This window comes from Thermobia domestica, chromosome 1 (genome assembly GCF_964235325.1).
Source record: "Thermobia domestica chromosome 1, izTheDome1.hap1.1, whole genome shotgun sequence".
In the NCBI taxonomy this organism is placed as follows: Eukaryota; Metazoa; Arthropoda; class Insecta; order Zygentoma; family Lepismatidae; genus Thermobia; species Thermobia domestica.
In genome coordinates this window covers 371,716,890-371,733,048 of record NC_137454.1, presented here as the reverse complement: position 1 = coordinate 371,733,048, position 16,159 = coordinate 371,716,890, and the positions used below count along the sequence as shown (strand labels likewise).

Here is a 16,159-nt window from a genome sequence, read left to right as displayed (position 1 = left end):
GTACGAATTGTAGTGAAGTATTTGTGCTGTGCAAAAGTAATACACGCTACGAATTGAGGTGTGTGTGTGTGTGTGTGTGTGTGTGTCAGAAGGCTTCCATTTCATTGTAGAAGGTGGCACGTACTACCCTAATATCGTGTGTTAGTGCAGTGTCGGCTAAAGATAGCATTGTATTGGAACAATGCCATATACGAACGGGAAGGCATTTGACATGTTAATGGTGTTAGGGGAATGTAGGCAAAACTATAGATCTGCAGCTTGAATTTATAACGCAAGGTTCCCACAGCGACAATCAATTTCCCATAATGTACTTCGACGGTTAGCAAATCGTCTGAAACAAACAGGGCGCATACCTCCTCAATATGGGGGTCACAAACATGCTCCAATTGTAGATGACAACGATGTTGTTATTGATGTTTTGGCTGCTGTCGAAGTACGTCCTAATGCATCCTCAAGAGATATTGCCCGGGATCACAGAATGAGTCAAACAAGTGTACTGCGTACACTGTGGAAGCATAAACGCCACCCGTATCATATATACCAGGTGCTAGATGCCGTGTGCTAGGTGCTTGTGCCAGGTGCTAACAGACGCTGACCGTAATAAGCGCCTCCAGTTCTGTAATTTGGCCCGTCAACCCAACGTTTTTCAGTATGTACGTGCTGTGGACAGACGAAGCAATATTTACAAGCGATGGTCATGTCAACCTACACAATGCGCATTATTGGACTGCAGAGAACCCGCACTGGACACTACAGATCGACTGACAAAGACGTTGGAGCATCAATGTGTGGGGTGGTATCATTGGAACACATGTAATTGGTCCCTGGTTTATTGATGGAAATTTAACGTCGGCTTTGTTCCATCAATTCTTAACAGAACATCTACCGCAACTGCTGGAAAACATCCCACTTCATGTGCGGCGTAATATGTGGATGCAATTGGAAGATTGTCCAGCACATGATGCTCGTATATGCAGAGGTGCATTAAATACTTTATTTCCGCACCTGTGTATTTTATAGGAAGAGGGTCCAATACTCCTTTCGCTCTCCAGACCTTACGTGCATGGACTATTATTTCTGGGGTCGACTCAAGGAGTTTGTTTACACGAATAGACCAACTACACCAGAAGATATGGGGCAACATATAATGACCGCATTTCGAAGCATAGGAGAGGCAGAGCTTGAAGCTGTGGGCTATAATTATTATCGCCGTCTGGACCGTTGTTTTGCTGGACATGAACGACAATTTCGGTAAAATGTGATGTAAAACGTGCTGTGTGAAGTGCACATCTGTTACATAACGGAGAGCAGCCGTCTTCAAGGTAAATCCTTTGTACGTTATGCGATGGTAAATTAATTCTTAACAACGTTAGACGTTTCAATATAATGTGCTTACCTATCCACCATAACGCTTCCATTTCCATACTGTGTATGTTACCAGTGTTCACTACAAGACGAGACAAGACACACTTTTCAGTAGTGTCACGAAAGAGGACTGAACAGTCACTGTAGTATTGTACCTGGAAAACGTATGTTACCAAGGAAATATAGCTGTTCAAAATGTTCAGGGTCTTCCCTCCAGCACAATCAAACAACTGCTAATTTGGAGGTGGACCCTGCCTGGATGTCTCGAACTGGTTACCGTGATATGATGTACTTTTGAAATAATGAGACACTTGTTTTTCAGTTTTTACGTCTGGCTGCCCGTTTCAGATTTATAGGGGTGGCCATATTGTTTTCAATGTAACTTTTGATGACATTTTACCCGCCGCCATGTTGAATAGGGTGATCGTAGAGAATCGTGACTTGTTGTAGCTTCTTTCTTTTTACAAGAGCTTTCAAGCGATATACCACTTGACCCCTCTTTCCATTTGACAATTTTGAGTTGGACCCCGTCTGGGACCCTGCGAGGGACCTGGGACGAAACTTTTTACTTCGCTCTGTTGTCCTTTGCAACTAATGGGGTACGTGTTTTTCAATTTGTACATATCTCGAACCGTTTTCGATTTAAAGGCCTGGTACGGACTAACGGAATCACCTGATATATATGTTGTTGGGATTAGTAGAAAATTGAGAAAACATGTATACATTTATTGTTATACTTCGTCAAAAAATATTTAAGAAGGAATTCCATAATGGATGTGGTAATATTATTTTAGAATTTCTATTATTTAATGTAGTTTCCGATGATGTTCGGCTGTTTTCAAGGGAATTTTGATGTTGGGAACCTTCATAAAGAAACTTCAAAACTTAATTTCATAATTTGTTCGAAAATTTTTAGTTTAGAAATTCAGCTATAATGTCTTCTTAGCACATCGCTTTGTTTATGTAGAAATTATTTTTCATTGGAGCATAAAAATCTCAGTTGAGGTGGAAATTCACCTAGAATCTTATCATTGGTGCTGTCTCTTTGATCTGTGGAGATTTAAATGTACACCCTTTTGTTACTTCATGATAGGAACCAATTAGTACTCTTTTCCTTGATATTCTTTGCCTTCAACCTGGAACTGTATACCAAATCATACGTCAAAATGTGTTAGAAAACACAAAATATCCACTGCAGTTACCAACTACAATTTTGAATTTTAGCTTCAAAACTTTTTTTTTAGTAGTGTTGACACTACATCACTTACTTGCTAAATCCTTCAGACTTCACCCACGGCATGAATTTTGGATCAAGCCTGGATCCGCCCATTTTTTTCATGTAATATGATTATGACGCTTATAGTATTCCTTCTTACTAGAGATTTATGACAAATTTTGAAACTTTTATGAAGATTGGTTTTCAATGTACGGTGAGGAGTGTGACATACATATACGTTACATTGGGCGGTTGTCCTGCCAATTCGCAAACGTGGTAACTTGCTTGTTTTGCATAATTAATGATTTATTTATATCTCTCTTACATGTAAATTTTAAAAATACGCTGTACACTCAATATACAGTACATGTCATACTCGAACCGGTCAAGGTCGTAGTTTAGGATGCCAGAAAAATTTAGAACTGGCCCAATCATATTACCACATTTAAAAGCCGCAAAAACACTGCTCTATTAGTTCTTCTTGGCCACGGTCCTGGAGCCGATCCTACATGGAAGCGATGTATACGAAAAACATGTCTTTGTTTCAAAATTCCAAATCCGAAAGTATACCTGCTATGTCCATGGCTACCTCATTATCTTTATAAGAAAGCAAGTTTAGTCTATAGTTAGCATAGGCGAACTAAATGGGGGCAGGGGGTCAGGCCATTCCCAGAATCAACGCTGCCTCCGTATTTTTTTTTTCACTTGACGAAAACAACGTGATAAGTTTATCTCAGTTCACGCATATCCATTGCAATTTTCAGAAGTACGGCACCATGCACCCAGCAAAATACCCTAGTTACGCCAATGTTAGCGAGAAGTACGTTTCAATTCATGACTTTTTAATAAGGTTTGCAACTAAGAAATATAATGACAAGGAAGTCTAAAATAAGGAAAAAAATTATATTGCATAAACTTGAGATTTTGGGAGTTCTGCTCCCCTAAGCCCTCTGTATACGTTTATGGATAGAACAGTTATTATTTTTGGACAATGGTTGTACGTACTTAATGTAATAACACTAAAAGTAATACAGTATATTTGTTTGTAAAATCAAGACCGTAAACAAAGGCAGGACAATAGTTGGCTAAGCGCCATAAAACTGAAATGACAACATAAGCGCCCAATGTAACATATATGTAACAACATAATTTACAAGGACACAAAATCAAAACAAGCAAATAAAAAAAAAGCGATCTGATAAAATAGACTACTCTGTAGACCCTTCTGCGAAATGGAACATAGATATTTATTATGATAGTCATCCAAGAAATAAAGAATAAGACGCATGTGCTCAGCACTCACATCGACAAGTTGTACATAATTATGACGATCTTCTTCTGTTCCTGCTGATAATGAAATGGTGTAATATTTGTTCCTTAGGTGCATGACAGACCTCTCACGTGAAATTTGAAGTAATTTTCGTTTTCATCCAGCGAAGGAGATAGTAGATGACTCAAATCTGCTTCTGTTTCTTGCGTTACATATATGTCACATTGGGCTGATCCGGGTTTTAATTATTCTTTCGCCAAATCCCGAGAACATTAAGGTTTTGCTCGGTGGTCCCAAAAATTAACGTACCAATTTCATGGCCATCGCTTTACACAACATGGCGGTTCCTTCACATTGTTATCGACGTCAGCCAATGCTTGAATCTTTAGCACCACTGTCCTTTGGGCATTTCGATGCAATCCATTGTTTTTTTTTGGGGGGGGGGGGGGTTCTGATGCCGATAAAGTCCAATTTTTACTATTATACCAAAATGACTTTTACACTTTCCACTTAATTCACCTTTTTAGACGACGAAAAATTTTGACGTCTGACTTGCTATACGATTCCGTTCATGCTATCATAATTACGTTGATTTTGACCGTGAATTTACAGTCCCTTTCAGTAGCAAGGCTATATGAGACCTGAACCTACAGCTGACCTTGGGATCTGAACCACATGAGCTCCTCTGGGAATCAAACCTAGGTGTCCGATGCTAAAGACGCGTACGGTAGCCGCTTAGCCAAGAGGGGGCTCTCATTAATTAGATAAGTTAAGAAGATGTGTTATGGTTTCATACTTACATACTTTCAAATTAAGAAGTAAGTAAATAAAACATGCTTAACGGAAACTGGTTCAGTATATTTTTAGTCATTGACGGTCAACGCAGGAGCGTCATTTAGGGGACAGAAGGGGGCAATTGCCCTCCCCAAGAGTTTGAGGAATACATATACTTTAGTCGATTGTCTACTAATATACTAATACAAAGTTTGAAAGTCTTGTCAATGGTGCTCTTGCCCCCCAAACAAAGTCTGAAATGACGCCCCTGGGCCAAGAATACGTTATTTTTCTATTTCGTTAGTATAAATTAGAGACTTTTCAGGTAAAATAACAAAATACATAACTACATTAATTACTTTATTTACATTAAAATATCTCAGGTACATCAATACAACATGATACAATAGATGTAATGCATTATTGTTTTGTTTTAACTTTGACAAAACACATCATTTTTAATATACTTAAACTCACTCAATATTCTGTAATTTTTCATTACATAACTCAGAACCAAAATATGATAAACATTCAGTATCTTAGTTATTATGAAATGTATAAACACAAATATATAATTTATGCATAATATACATGTATTTGATTTGACAGTGCAGAATCAAATACAAAAAAAAAAAAAAAAAATTTCTATCAACTGAATTACTATATAGGGAGAGTACTATATGCATATTTTTGGGATCCAGATGTTATGCTAATGTGCTCATTTTCTAAATATTACTATATTTACACTACGGAATAATTTGGTATTTATAGTATAAACTTAATCTGAAATCCAGCCAAAAATCTTTCTTTGAGTCTAAAGTAAATGGTAAGTTCTGAAGACTGTCATTTACACATAATTCTGTACTTAGCTCAAAGACCTCTTCAACCTGTAAGTAATAACCTATTTTACCATTTGTGTATATAATGTTTTGCTTCCCAAATAAGAGGTTGTGCCCTTATACTCATGAAAATCAAGTAAGATTGGGCATAGTTTAGTATTCGTCCATTAGTTTGATACTTATCATGTGCTTTTAGGTGTTCGTGTTCGGAATATAACTCCTTCTTAAAAGAATACGTAGCAAATCAATGTTTTGTTATATTCATCTAAGTAGTTTGATAATCATATTAAATTACTTCATGATCTAATACTGTACATTTTATTTTATGGGCATGAGTGAAGACAAACAGTGATCCAGCTTTAGGAGTTGAGGTAGGAATATAAAGTTTTAATTAGCACAATTAATTATCACAATTTTTTCACTCCTGTTTTGATCATGAATAAATTATTAAAAAATGAATTAATGAATTTTCTACCATTACTTTCCAGTCCATAATGCAATATAGTATACACTTTTTATAAAAGTTGATATTGACAACTTCTAGTATGAAATGAATAATTTACTCTTATATATATATATATATATATATATATATATATATATATATATATATATAAACAACTTGCAATTGGTTGTTAGTATAATATACGTAAACATCAACGTGCTTCAATAATTCAATATATACACAACAAATATGCCCAGATTAAATATTAAGAATGACAAAACTTAAAAGAGTAACTTAATAATCATCTATGTGCAGATCTGGATTCAATTCTTATAGAAATTCATGCAATTCGGGTGTCTATTTACCATTATAGATTTACTTCTCGTAATTTCAGTGTTCGAAAAGGATGTTAAGCTCCAATCATTAAAACAAATCGAAATAATTATACTTTTTAAATTATTTCTTTAAAACAGATTTTATCATTAATATTCCGAAGGTCGTGTTGCAGTTTTACAGAAACCATGGATGAAAATGTACACTCATGTCCAAAATGATTGTCTCATATCTATAACTGTCTTCTTGTAAGAATATAATTTGATAATGATTTTGCTGAGTGCCATTATAACTGATACTGTGTGTATAATCGGTAAAGGTATATTTGTGGTAAATTTCATAGGGAAAGAATTATAAATACAAAAATTAGAATAAAACAAAATGTAACTAAATGAACGAAAAAGTTTTATTTTCGTTTTATTGTTCTTATTTAATGTTCTTTTGACATGAAATTTGCCACATACATATCTTTGCCACATACATACTAACATTATAAAAAATACCGGGCGAATTCGTTATCAAATTATATTCCTACAACATTTTTATAGACATGCGACAATAATTTTGGACATGAGTGTACTTCGGAATATACCCTTTCCATACTATATCAAAATCGTTGATGATGTTACAATTGAATCGAAGATTTCCAAAAGTACACATTTTTTATTTAGGACAATATAACTTTCTTGCATAAATGTAATTTAAATCCCATCACATATAATCTTGAGTAATGATCTAAACATTTATATATAGGTCCAAAATATCCTGAACAGTTTAATTTTCTTGTTGTTGATATTATGGACGGAATTAATTTTCCTGAAAAATGTTATCAGGGACACTATTTTCGAAATTTCTCATTAATTTATATTTGAAGAGTTATATTAAGTTTGAACCAGCATAATATAATAAAATGATAGAATTTTCTACCATTTATGTATTTTTGATTGATTGAATATTTGATTGATTATTTTATGTAATACGTACAAAACCAAGTTTATTATGGCAATCAAAACATTTTGTTACTTGAATTACAAATACAATATACACTTGTGAAGTAAAAAACGTATTCTGACCAAATCATATAATATTTAATGAATAATATCGTGACAGTTTCGAAAAGTATCTTTGCCTTCATCAGAACATCTGTTTTCTGCTTTATACAAGAAGTTCCAAAACTAGAATGAGTGGTATTCATACTTGATGAGCCCCTTTTTGACTTTTGGTCTGTCTTTTTTTAAACTTTATTCCCTGCATTTTCAAAGTTGATATGAAACTGTGGTTACAATTGATTAACGGAAAGGCTACAGGAGCTCGTGGGCAGTGCTGTAGGGGTAGCCCAGGATAAGCGTTATTCACGACACGGTTAGCCATCGACTTAAGATCGTTTTCTGTTACGACTGATTGGTTGTAAGTCGGTCAGGTGGTAACCTCCTATATAGTATACAATAAAATACCTCTTTGATCTGTCATAGGGTACTGTTAACAGTTGTTTGTTGTTTTAATTACGTACATTTTCTTCATTTCTAAAATCATAATATAAACATATCAAATTTACCTGATATGTTTATTACAGTTTTCATGTACACATTTCAAATGTACATATATTGAACACTTAAGTTGTATATTATTTCCAAAACCACCTACAACTTGAAATAACTTCTTAATTTATCATGGTTACTCAGCGTGGCTCAAAACACTGAAATAGGTATTTTACAAAATGGAAAACTTCTTTCATGTCCAGTACTAGGAAATAAGAAATTCTTTAGCCGATGCAATTTCATGTATGGTAAATTATCGTGTACAAATTATTTACATCGGGTTATTGTGAGTTTGGATTACAAGTTTTCGAAAGATCAAATCGTGTAGACAGGAAAAGAATTATCCAAGTTTTCCTTATTAAAATTAGTAAAACCAGAGTAATTTATTAGTAAGAAAGCTACCTAATAATTACCCATGCGAAATGCTACTGACAAGATTACATACTCTTATACTGTACAGTGCAGACTACATTCCCTTTCATCAATTACTATAGCATGGTTAGTAGTTTAATTTCTTTTAAATATTTTACAAGGTGATTATTCAATAGTTCCTATTATCCAGAAACTGCATTATCAAGAACTAGGTTTAATTTCTACGATAGTTGTGATAAATTTAACCCTTTAATTGGCAAGCATTGATAGCATTACCATTAAAATATTTAGTTTGCTTTTATGGTTGAACCATGTCTTCCTGATCATAATTTCGTAATTTTTAAAGTACTTTTGTACTTTGGTTACAAAATACAGTTTTTATTTCAAAGCAACATTGCCATAAAATAAGTCTTATGTGTAGCTACTGAGGAGCAGTGTCCTATTATGGTAAAATATCATAAGAATACTCTCAATAATTACCAACAGTTTCGTTGAAATATTTTCCTACAGAGCCAGAAACCACAAATAGAAAAATAAGAAAAGAACTTTCGTGGAACGTAGGAGATAAAGCTTCTATAATACGAAATTTGACTGTCCCCTGTTAACGAAGATCAGAAGTATCTAAACAAGCGACCCGCAAATCATGTATATGAATATTGTATGAAAGCAATAATGCCAATTAAATTATCACTGAAGTTATAATTCGTGCGTATGACGCAATAGAATGCGCAACACTGCCCAATAAAGGGTTAAATTTATTTAGCTATTGCGAAGAGTTATTTCCTGCATAATTGACAATGGAATGCATATTACTGACAAGTTTAAACAAATAAATTATACAGCATATACCAGGAATTTTACTAGTAAGTACTTTGATATATTTTTAAAACAAATATTTTATTTTGAATCTCGTCAGATATGTCCTAATTTAAATCGAAATAAGTTCTAATAGAATATTATTTAGGAATATCATTACAGACATTGGTAATATTTGTTTTAAATCATCTCTCCTTCGTTTGCACTCTCTCTCTCTCTCTTTCTCTGGTTACTACGTGCACTCACAATCTAAAAATGTGGAATCTGTACAGAAAAAATATTTTATATCCCGTAATGGAAAATGAGAGTTTTTTAGTTGAAATAATTTACCATTTAGGAATTTAGACCTGATTCAGAAGTTGAAGTTAAGTAAATTTGCCACTATGTTTGAGGTAGTTTTTTTTTAAAAAATATTTATGTAATGTTCAAATTTGTAATTAAGAATTATTTAGATTAGCAAAAATAAATGCAAATGAAGTTTTAACTTTCATATTTACATATTTGTATTTACAAAATTAGATTTAGCAACAATACAAAAATATGATTGCATTTATACAATGTTTATAAAATTTTCATTGGTACTATTAAAATATACTGCATGTACTCGTTGGTATTTTAAATGCAAAATGTCACAGTAGAGAGATTTATTTGGTTTATACAAGACTTCTCCAGAATTCTGTGGGATTTTATCTTTGGTTCATCAATTCAGGTCGGAGATCTTGATGATATAAACATGGTGAGGGTGAGAAGTGGTGGAATTTTGGAAGGTGCACCTTCACCATTACACAGCTGAAAAACAAAAATAGATTACGTTAAAATCGTATTGGGGGTTGTTAAATTTTTAATTTGTTAGAATTAAAGATTGCACAAATTAGATTTGCAAACAATTACACAAGAAGTTATTATAATTATATTACACCGATCGTGCTGATATGCAGTACGATTAAAAAGATATATTCAATTTTGCAGATCTGGATTAACGATAGATCGTATGTAAAATTATGTACTAACTTTTGAAAGAAGTCATATATTTTCAAATACCACTGCTAGAGCTCTCTCCTAATGCAAGGCATATAGCAATGTCAGTTGAGATCAAAATGACTATTGTATAGCACAAGTATTTTTCACTCATCACTTCATTAAAGTTTGCGACTGCTGTAAATCATGTATTTCGTCTTTTCCAACATTGTTGAATATTGTCAACGAAGACGAAACTCACACTATATAGGTGTCGTCGACTCAGTTTTAATGATGTCACGAACACGATAATATTTGCCATTTTGTATGTCATTTTTTTTCTCAGCTGACGCTGCTCCACGGCTATACAATAGGCAAGCATTCTATCTGTGGTATTTGAATTTTACAATACCTTCTTTCAAATGTTATGTAGATCATTCACATGTGGTGTATGTTCAGGGAATATAAATGTATTAAATTTATTATCTAAAAATCACACTAATCACTGCAGAAATATAAAAAACGTGGCAACCAGAATAATCAAATACCAGAACATGAAGAAATATTATATTTTATCATCATTTTTATTACTTAATGATATTGTTTTGAATATTTTTTCAGAGCTATAACTATGCTCGTAATTATTAATAAATGTTAACAGATATTACAATATTCTTTTTAAAAATAAAGATAGTTTAAGTAAAAAGTTTGATTTCTTGTACTGAGTTTTCTAATACTCAAAATCAATTTCTTAATATCAATACTTAAGGTTTGGGAACGTAGATTGATTAATTTTCAACAAATTTGTGAATTCTTTAAACAACTTAGTATTATTCCCATATTGAAATTCAATATCACATTAGAAATATTTTTTCTCCCCTTTTACTTAGTGTTATTATTTGCATTTGTCTTTTCGTATCAATCTGATTTTGAGTAAAGATTATCTAGAATGTAAGACTGAACAATAAAAAGAATTAAGAGTGTATGATATGCAGAATATAGGCTGGTAAATTAAATTTATGTTGGCATATAGTCAGTTTGGACATTAGATAACATAAAATCAATTACAGTTAAAATCCTCTTCAATAATTACGAATTTTATAGTTAAATTGTGTAAATCAATAAGAAATTTGTTGCAGTTTAAAATTAATTTTCTGTATTTACTAACAAAAAGATGCAGCTACGTTAAAATAATTGAAAAAAATTAGTTTAATCATTCGACATTTTAGAATCATATTTAACTAAAGTTTAGATTAGATATCTTAATGTATGATTTAATATTTCAACAGCAAAAATTAAAGTTTTAACATATTTAATTATTCGGAAACTGCATTTCAAATAGTCATACATGAAAACAGGTCTAGAAAATATTCAGAGAAAAATTTCCTTTAATAGGTTAATCAGTTTTTAAAAAGCAATCTGTATGTTTAGGTACCTAGGCACGCTAACAGTACATTAAACATTTTATAATTATACGATAATGCCCTCGATTTTGATAACTTCTGTTATATATATATATATATATATATATATATATATATATATATATATATATATATATATATATATATATATATAAAACAGAAGTTATCAAAACTTTTGAAATTTAGTATGGATCCATTAAAGATGAGTTGTGAACTCTTGGACCAAAATTTTGAACCGTTAGTTTTTGTGACATTTGATGGACTAGAGTGCAGTATTCTATACCCTGGGTCAAAAATAAAGCTCTAAGAAGGGTACATGGTCTCACCCATAACCCAGCTCACATATTTCTAAAATCGGTATTGGCTTAAAAATTAAAGTTAAAAATATTTATATTTGAATTTTGATAATTTGTTTGGTTGAATTTTTTAACGAACTAATTGATTTTTGAGAATTCAGTTTTAACTCTTCTCTTTAGTTTAGGTGTACATTTTTGACAGGGCCTATTGATTTTGGAAATGAAATTCTACAGTAATATAATCCTCACTTAGACCTGGTTACAAGTTCATACTTGATTTTGGACTTATATCTCTATTTTAAAATTTTTACAATGAGTTTAATTATGGCCAAAGGTACATCATTTTAATGTTACACCCTAGTGCCAAAAATAAAGGGTTAAAAGGTCAAATTAACTCATTCTGTCAGTAACTCTAATTGCTGTTAAAGGTTGATCATCTTTAAATATTCATTGAAAAAAATAGAATTCAATTTAAGCCAACGTCAAAATTGGATTTTAGTCCTAAACTAAAATTGAGTGTTTTGTGGTGTCAACGTTTTCTTTTACGCTTAATGCAAGGCATCATTCGGAAATAGTTTCTGCAGTTCCGTTACTAATCTTTCTTTATGATAAAAAATACAAAGCAATTTGCCTAGAATTTTGTAAATAAATAATTAAATTTATATGGTCGCCGCAACATTTTAAATTGCAGAGTTCGTATGCCAAAAACTAAAAAAATAAAATAAAAACGCTGACCTAAAGAATTTTATGCAACATATAATAATTACCGTCACTTGCATCAGTACTAGTTCTTAGTGCTATCACTGGGATGTTTGGAGACAGACGTATAGAGCTTCATTGATGTGAAACAATATAGATTGTAACAAATTGTATATGAACGATAGATTATATAATGGAAAATATACCAATATATGCTAAAAACTTCATACATTGTACTAATTATACTTAATAGTTTGCTGAAAATCGATCGAAAATTTATAATTATTCCATATTATTCTTATGCACGACATATCATACGGTAATAATTCAGTTAAATTCTTTTTATCTTTGCTAAAATTATTTATTTACCAACAGTTCTTACTATAATTAATTCAATATGAATAGAGTTTACACTGATCTAACTTCGTAAGATTGTTTGCTTTCTTCGTACAGAAAACGCCAAAACGTATGTCGAATTCATGTAGGTTTAAAAAGATGTATCAAAAAAGTTATGATTTGTTGGTTTTTAGTTCCAATTACTCGTTCTCAGCGTCATTTATCAATTTACAGTTTCTTCTGATTATAGCTTTATCAGGATTAGTTGAAGTATTATTATCATTTCACAGTTAAAAGACGCTTATGATATCGACATTCACTTTTCAACTTTTGTTTCCAATTTATTTGGAAAACAGATAACCTCTTTGAGGTCTCAAAATGTTGGTCTTACGAACCAAATCTTGATTCATTCTTCACAAATTCACTGGAAACATTAAATTTTGTATTTTTACTACCAAATTATGTGAATTTTAAGATTATAATATTCATGTTGACACTGCCTTAAGAAACTGCATACGTGGCTAATAAAAATGCACTTAATATTTTAAATACCAGTTGTTTACATAATCTGCAGGTTAATTTAATTATTAATACTAGTTTACGTCGTTACGTTTACGTCCGAGTAGTTTACGTCGCTATCAAACCTTTTTGAATTTAAGTGAATGTTGACGTATATTATGTAATTCCTTTGGACAACTACATTTCCTTTCTCAAATTTTCTTAACCATGAAAGGTTATAATAAATATGCGGCAGCTATTAAAGCCAAGTTCAGTATAAATGTAGTATTGCTTTAATGTAGGATTGTTTTTTGATTAGATTCAAATAAAGTGACACAGACAATTCTGAATGGCCAGTTTTAATATAGTAATCCTAGTTATTTAAATTATTTTATGTCAAAAATTGTAAGTTCATAGTATTTGAAAGGTTCCAGAATATTCCGCCATATCTAATATGTAGTCTTAAGGAAATGTTATGTAGTAATATTCTATGTACTTATAAATTGTTATATAGTAAATTATTTGTTCAAATGATAAATTGTTTTAAATTAGGATATGCTATTACAACTTTATTACGATTTGAATTGTGTTTCAATTCAAATGTCTTGATATAAAGTTTGGCATTTCTTTGAAATTCACTATTTTCATTATTTTAAACTTTATAATAAATTATATGCACTGTAGTATTGATCTAAAGAGATAATTAAAGAACCACAAACATTGATATTTAATAAAAACAGTGAAAATTCAACTGGTATCACATTCACGCAACTTCAATGTACTCCTCCCTACTATATCAACTGAATTTCAATACACAAGACATTATAAATGCTTCATCGCTCATCAATTCTATCTCTAATAGTATGGTATAATTAATTAATTTTCATCTAAGTAAAGTAAGTGTATGTTTTCCTTCATTCCGTCATCTTCATCACTACTCAATTAATATTCTATAATTTAGAATGCAGGTGTAAGTTACAGTCAGCTACATCATTTAATATTCCTATTAATAATTGTTTTGTAATGATATAAATTGGTATATTTGTCGATTCTCTAATTGGTAATTGTTCAGTAATCCCACTTGTCGTAAACTTAAAAACTGTCCTAATAGACTATGTTCTATTGTATGTAATTATTCATTATTTTCTATCGCAAGAGACCTAGATGACGCAAATGATGATTTTCATGTTTAGTTACTGTTCTTAATATTATATTGTTCTAGTTAAACTTGCTGTAATAATCATTTACAATTAAAGTTGAATTATTTAGTAGAATCTTCTTGAAAAGTGTTCTAAGAAGAAATTTGAACATTTCATATTTGAAGATATTTGAGAAGTGTTCCATGGATATTTCATTAAATGATTCCTGCTATCACATAATGTAATTATCTTTGCCTCGAGTTTTTGGGTTAAATAACACATTGAATCATTAAAAATGCTATAAATTAAAGTTGTAACAAATAAAATTATTTAAGAAGTCTCCAGCACTAATCAACTCTTTCCTTATTTTCCATGTTGATCATTCTCGATAAATCAATTATTCTTACACAATGATTATTAATATGGTACGACTTGTGACCGTGTTGCCAATGATACTATTATTATTTTACAGTATTAATTGTTTTAATTACCACTGGTTTTATGAAGATTTACTCAACTTTATATTTTTAAAGACACTTAGTCATAACATTAATCAATTTGAATTCGTAAACACAGTGTTAACAAAACAAAGAATCATGGAATTAGTTCTCAATTGCTCCAGGGTATCCATTGTAAAAATGTATTGCATAAAACATTTATTATATTAAATATTTATTACAGTTGTTTATTAAAATTTTGTAATTAATGTTTAGTATTATATTTGATTTTCCTATAAATGTCTGAACTTCATTCAATAAATGTTCCAAGAACAACGACCTTGAATATAGTCTAATGTGAATAGTTCATGTTGGATAATAAACCAAGCTTGCTCTTAAATACTCCTATTATCACATGTCTCTATACTCTTGTCTTCCACGACAAAATATGAATGGTAGACACTTTTGCTATTAAACACTCATTATTATAAATAACATCTCTGTTATAACACTACTGCAGATTCGTTTTTATCATCCTAGAGAGCACATTCCAATATTAAGAACGCTCCCTGGCATGTTCTCAACATAAAAAGTTCCTTCTGTTATCTAACATCCTTAAATCCTTCCGTGTTTTTGTATTCCATTCACTTTGTAATATGTTGTAGATCATTACGTTGCCTTTTATTACTTTCGAACTTTATTATTTTTATTAGAGTGAGCTTAGTTTTATTATCTTTCTAATCTCGTACTTTATTCTTTTACTGACAAGGGATAAGTGTTACAGAAAAGTTGGCTGTTTCACTCTTGCTTCGGTAAAGCAGTTTCAATTTGAATTTATAGAGGCATTCATTAACATTTTAAAATCCTTCAGAAATACTGTAACATTATATTCCTACATGAGTATTATTGCAACTCTCTCTAATGCGCTATACTTTTCATGATTTTAAATCCCTAATATATGATAATTAAGCTCCACATTTTTTGCAGTTATTTGATAACGTTACGAGTAGCAAATAAACTTATTTTTAGACATAATGTGTGAAATTTGGTAGATAATTTGGAGACCAATTTTCATAAAAGTTTTGTTTACTAATCGATATTTTACAAAATTTCCATTTGCTGTCCAGTCAATATGTTTATCTGTGAAGTGCTTATTAATTGTATCAATCCGTTATTCAGAGGCATAATATATTATCAAGATCCCTTAAAAATATCCTTTTAAAAAGAGAGGTTTCTGTTTTATATATTAGATCCTTAAGAATATAACTAAATATAAATAAAAGTAAAATTATCCTTTCCTTGACAGGAAAAGTAAAAATCCTTTCCGAAGCATTAATGAGTCAATAAGCTAATTCACATGCATTGGTTTGTTCATATAACAGTAGGAAATATTTTTATTGCATGG

The 16,159-nt window shown here is 31.2% G+C and overlaps 1 protein-coding gene across 1 annotated transcript in view; it reads right to left on the bottom strand.

Moving 5' to 3' along the window:
* Window positions 1-4,958: 4,958 nt before the first annotated feature.
* The window catches only part of LOC145664327 (prostaglandin E2 receptor EP4 subtype), a 219,749-nt gene continuing 208,548 nt past the window's right edge, over window positions 4,959-16,159 (bottom strand). Inside the window, exon 5 of the mRNA XM_081730949.1 lies at window positions 4,959-9,757. Within this exon, the coding sequence (XP_081587075.1) occupies window positions 9,750-9,757 (8 nt within the window). The 3' untranslated portion in view covers window positions 4,959-9,749. The remainder of the gene's footprint in view (window positions 9,758-16,159) is intronic.